Raw genomic sequence first — 6,281 nt, 5'->3', positions numbered from 1 at the left:
CATTTGGTACAAAGTGAAGTGGATATTTATTGGAACGTGAATAACAAGGGAACAGACAAGCAGGGGACACTGGGTTCCTGGCAGAGGACACAGGGGCCAAGGCAGACCACACATGGGCCAAGGCAGAGCACACAAGGCGCCAGCCAGAGGTACAGATAACACAGAAGACGGTAGGAGAGCCAAGCTAGCCGATGGCAGGGAAGAGAAGGCAGAGCAGCAAGAGCTATCAGCACCACTATGGTCTTGTGGCTCCTCAGGGGAGGGATTTGGATAAACCTGAAAGCAGAAGGAGAGGAGATGAGAAGGAGCTTGAGCCTCTCTGGCCAATGAAGGAATTGGAGGTCACCATGGACAGTGCAAGGGCATCTGATGCGACAGGGAGTACTGGTCCATGATAAAGGGGCAACAGGGCACAATGAAACGTCGGGGGTCAGCATGGAAGCTCAGGAACAAATAATTAGGGTTCCGGAGGGTGCCGTCAGCAGGGCAGGGGGTATCAGCTCCCCCAGTGTGGCCAGCTTGAGGGCATTTGGTGGAATCCCCACTCACCTTGCTTGTTGCTTTTGATGTCATTTGGATGAAGAGTATCTTGTCGTTTCCCAAGCGTGAACCCCAATATGGACAGAACCAGCGCATCTAGAGCCCCCAATATGGCCAGAAGGAACCCCCAGTGCATGGAGCAGCCTCCCAACTCGTATCTGTCAGAGCGATAATCACAGAGGCCACGGACGGCAGGAGAATCGAGGCCGTCAGGGAAGAGGAGGCAGGCGAGAGCCTGGCAGGAGGCTGCGACAAAGAAAGATCCTGAACCATATGGGTGCGCACCCCTGATACTGTACCCCACTACTGACCCCCAAAATACCAAAGCCCCTGAAATACTGAACCCCATTAATGAACCCCAAAATACCGAACCCCAACACTGCCCCTGACATAAGGAACCCCACTACCCCCCAAATACTGAACCCTATTATCCCAATGCTCTGTAATTACCGGCGCTCAGCTGCAGCCAGGCACACAGTTTGTAGACAGTCCCAGAATGACAGAACCACAGGAGTCCGACGCAGCCCAGACTGAGCAGAACCAGCAGCAGGGCCCCCACCATGAACCCCGCAGCCGTTTGGAAGGGTGGAAGAGGCTGTAGGGACCCCGGGGACCCCCGGCACTCGGCACCCAAATCGGACTCTTCACACACCTCATACAGGCCAAAGTGGCCCCTGCCCTGCGCCCCAAGAACCCACGCAGGCTGCAGCAGCACCACAACCTCCAGCACGGAGAGGAACAGCGTGCAGGACCCCCACAGCGCCGTCACAGCGCGCCCATTCCTAACGAAGTCTGTGTCATATAACGAAGCATGTTCCAGGGCGTCCATGGCAGACACCTGCAACAACACAGCACATCACAACCGCACACGGTGACAGTCTGCCCCCTCCGGCCACTGCACATACGCAGTGACACACACACAAAGTGATACACAGCCTGCCCCCCCCCGTTATTACACACACACAGCGACACACAGCCTGTCCCCCCATTACTACACACAGCCTGCCCCCCCCCGTTACTACACACACAGCGACACACAGCCTGTCCCCCCGTTACTACACACACACACACAGCCTGTCACCCCGTTACTACACACACACACAGCCTGTCACCCCGTTACTACACACACAGCGACACACAGCCTGCCCCCCCCCGTTACTACACACATACAGCGACACACAGCCTGTCCCCCCGTTACTGCACACACACACACAGCCTGTCCCCCCGTTACTACACACACACACAGCGACACACAGCCTGTCACCCCGTTACTACACACACAGCGACACACAGCCTGTCACCCCGTTACTACACACATACAGCAACACACAGCCTGTCCCCCCCGTTACTGCACACACACAGCCTGTCCCCCCCTCCCCCGTTACTGCACACACACACACACACACACACAGTTACATACAGTGCACATACAGCTCTCTGGCACATACTCAGCTGATTGTCATGTAAAGGCGTCCGTCACGGGTCGAAGCTCATCTGGCTGATAAGACATCACAGCGATGCCTGCTCCTTACTCCCTGTCAGCTGCAGCCAATCAGAGCTGAGCGGCTGGACCGCCCCCCCCAGCGCGACGTATTTTAATCACTTCGGAAAAAAACGGTTTTAGAATTTTCACTGTTTCTCTGTTTAATCCCAATTTCTGTATTTCTAATTTAAACACACATCACACCTCCACGTATCCATGCACCCCATATACACACACACATCACACCTCCACGTATCCATGCACCCCATATACACACACACACACACATCACACCTCCACGTATCCATGCACCCCATATACACACACACACATCACACCTCCACGTATCCATATACACACACACACATCACACCTCCACGTATCCATGCACCCCATATACACACACACACACACACACATCACACCTCCACGTATCCATGCACCCCATATACACACACACACATCACACCTCCACGTATCCATATACACACACACACATCACACCTCCACGTATCCATATACACACACACACACCTCCACATCTCCATATACACACACATCACACCTCCACGTATCCATACACACACACACACACACATCACACCTCCACGTATCCATATACACACTCACATCACACCTCCACGTATCCATATACACACTCACATCACACCTCCACGTATCCATACACACACACACACACACATCTCCACGTATCCATACACACACACACACATCACACCTCCACGTATCCATGCACCCCATATACACACACACACACCTCCACGTATCCATATACACACACACACATCACACCTCCACGTATCCATATACACACTCACATCACACCTCCACGTATCCATACACACACATACATCACACCTCCACGTATCCATATACACACACACACATCACACCTCCACGTATCCATACACACACTCACATCACACCTCCACGTATCCATACACACACTCACATCACACCTCCACGTATCCATACACACACATACATCACACCTCCACGTATCCATATACACACACACACATCACACCTCCACATCTCCATATACACACACATCACACCTCCACGTATCCATATACACACTCACATCACACCTCCACATCTCCATATACACACACATCACACCTCCACGTATCCATATACACACTCACATCACACCTCCACGTATCCATACACACACACACACATCACACCTCCACGTATCCATGCACCCCATATACACACACACATCACACCTCCACGTATCCATATACACACACACACACATCACACCTCCACATCTCCATATACACACACATCACACCTCCACGTATCCATATACACACTCACATCACACCTCCACGTATCCATGCACCCCATATACACACACACACACACATCACACCTCCACGTATCCATATACACACTCACATCACACCTCCACGTATCCATACACACACTCACATCACACCTCCACGTATGCATACACACACACACATCACACCTCCACGTATCCATGCACCCCATATACACACACACACATCACACCTCCACATCTCCATATACACACACACACACATCACACCTCCACGTATCCATGCACCCCATATACACACACACACCTCCACGTATCCATGCACCCCATATACACACACACACATCACACCTCCACGTATCCATTTACACACACACATCACACCTCCACGTATCCATATACACACACACACATCACACCTCCACGTATCCATATACACACACACACACAATCACACCTCCACGTATCCATATACACACACACACACAATCACACCTCCACGTATCCATATACACACACACACACATCACACCTCCACGTATCCATGCACCCCATATACACACACACACACCACACCTCCACGTATCCATGCACCCCATATAAACACACACACATCACACCTCCACGTATCCATATACACACACACACATCACACCTCCACGTATCCATGCACCCCATATACACACACATCACACCTCCACGTATCCATATACACACACACACACACACCTCCACGTATCCATGCACACCATATATACACACATCACACCTCCACATATCCATGCACACCATATATACACACACACACACCACACCACCACGTATCCATGCACCTCATTTACACACACACACACACCTCCACGTATCCATATACACACACACACATCACACCTCCACGTATCCATGCACCCCATATACACACACACATCACACCTCCACGTATCCATGCACACCATATACACACACATCACACCTCCACGTATCCATGCACACCATATACACACACACATCACACCTCCACGTATCCATGCACACCATATACACACACACCACCCCACCACGTATCCATGCACCCCATATACACACACACCTCCACGTATCCATGCACACCATATATACACACACACACACACATCACACCACCACGTATCCATGCACCCCATATACACACACACACCACACCTCCACGTATCTATGCACCCCATATACACACACATCACACCTCCACGTATCCATATACACACACACACACACACATCACACCTCCACGTATCCATGCATACCATATATACACACACACATCACACCTCCACATATCCATGCACACCATATATACACACACACACACCACGTATCCATGCACCCCATATACACACACACACACCACACCACCACGTATCCATGCACCCCATATACACACACCTCCACGTATCCATATACACACACACACACACATCACACCTCCACGTATCCATGCACCCCATATACACACACACACCACACCACCATGTATCCATGCACCCCATATACACACACACACACACCTCCACGTATCCATATACACACACACGCACATCACACCTCCACGTATCCATGCACACTATACACACACACACACCTCCACGTATCCATATACACACACACGCACACCACACCACCACGTATCCATACACCCCATATACACACAAACACACCTCCACGTATCCATATACACACACACATCACACCTCCACGCACCCCATATACACACACACATCACACCTCCACGTATCCATGCACACCATATACACACACATCACACCTCCACGTATCCATGCACACCATATACACACATCACACCTCCACGTATCCATGCACACCATATATACACACACACACACACACACACCACCATGTATCCATGCACCCCATATACACACCTCCACGTATCCATATACACACACACACACACACATCACACCTCCACGTATCCATGCACACCATATATACACACACACACCACACCTCCACGTATCCATGCACACCATATACACACACACATCACACCTCCACGTATCCATGCACACCATATACACACACATCACACCTCCACGTATCCATGCACCCCATATACACACACCACACCTCCACGTATCCATACACACACACACACACCACACCTCCACGTATCCATGCACACCATATATATACACACACATCACACCACCACGTATCCATGCACACCATATACACACACAATCACACCTCCACGTATCCATGCACAGCATATACACACCATACACACATCACACCTTCACTTCATATCCATACACACCCACACCACACCTACACAACCACATTACAACTTACACATATCCATACACATCATATACACACCTCATACCTATACACACACAGACACCATTTCCCACACACATCATATATGTGCCAGATACACACACACACAAAACATTTGCATGGCTTCATCCACACGGAAGAAAAACTCTATAGTGTTTTCGGTCACACGCAGAGAACAGGTTTTTTTGGGGGGGGTTGTGTTGGAGGGGTCCTGAGATTTGGGGAATTTTCTGATGTTTTGTTTGTTTCCTCCCCATGAGCCCGGGGCTGATACACTTGGGATACCCCACGGGTACAGGCGAACACGGATGTTTATGTGGGTTTGAGGTCATCTTTCAGGAGGGTTCACTAACATGAGGCAACTACTGTGCACCCCCCCCCCATATAGCCATGGCAGCGAATTCGGCAGACGGAAAGAAACACAACAAAAAAGGCAGGTTTTAAAAATATTTAGGAGATTCCAATAAAACATTAAATAGAAGAGATGTGAGAGCGGGGCATGGCACCTGTGCCGGGTGGGGGGGGTGGACACGGCGCCCGTGCCGGGTGGACACGGCGCCCGTGCCAGGTGGGGGGGTGGACACGCCGCCCATGCCGGGTGGGGGGGTG

The 6,281-nt window shown here is 50.8% G+C and overlaps 1 protein-coding gene across 1 annotated transcript; it reads right to left on the bottom strand.

Moving 5' to 3' along the window:
• Positions 1-253: 253 nt before the first annotated feature.
• Positions 254-6,265, bottom strand: LOC149274040 (LHFPL tetraspan subfamily member 5 protein-like). The gene is made up of 4 exons (XM_089505895.1): positions 6,179-6,265; positions 991-1,378; positions 550-786; positions 254-276 (listed from the first exon to the last, which is right to left on the bottom strand). Exons 1-4 carry the CDS (start codon positions 6,263-6,265, stop codon positions 254-256), a joined length of 735 nt encoding a protein of 244 aa, XP_089362021.1.
• Positions 6,266-6,281: the final 16 nt, after the last annotated feature.

Source organism: Sceloporus occidentalis, unplaced genomic scaffold (genome assembly GCF_023333645.1).
Source record: "Sceloporus occidentalis isolate IW3139 unplaced genomic scaffold, rSceOcc1.0.p SCAF_351, whole genome shotgun sequence".
NCBI classification, from domain to species: domain Eukaryota; kingdom Metazoa; phylum Chordata; class Lepidosauria; order Squamata; family Phrynosomatidae; genus Sceloporus; species Sceloporus occidentalis.
This window is presented reverse-complemented; position numbering and strand designations above follow the sequence as displayed.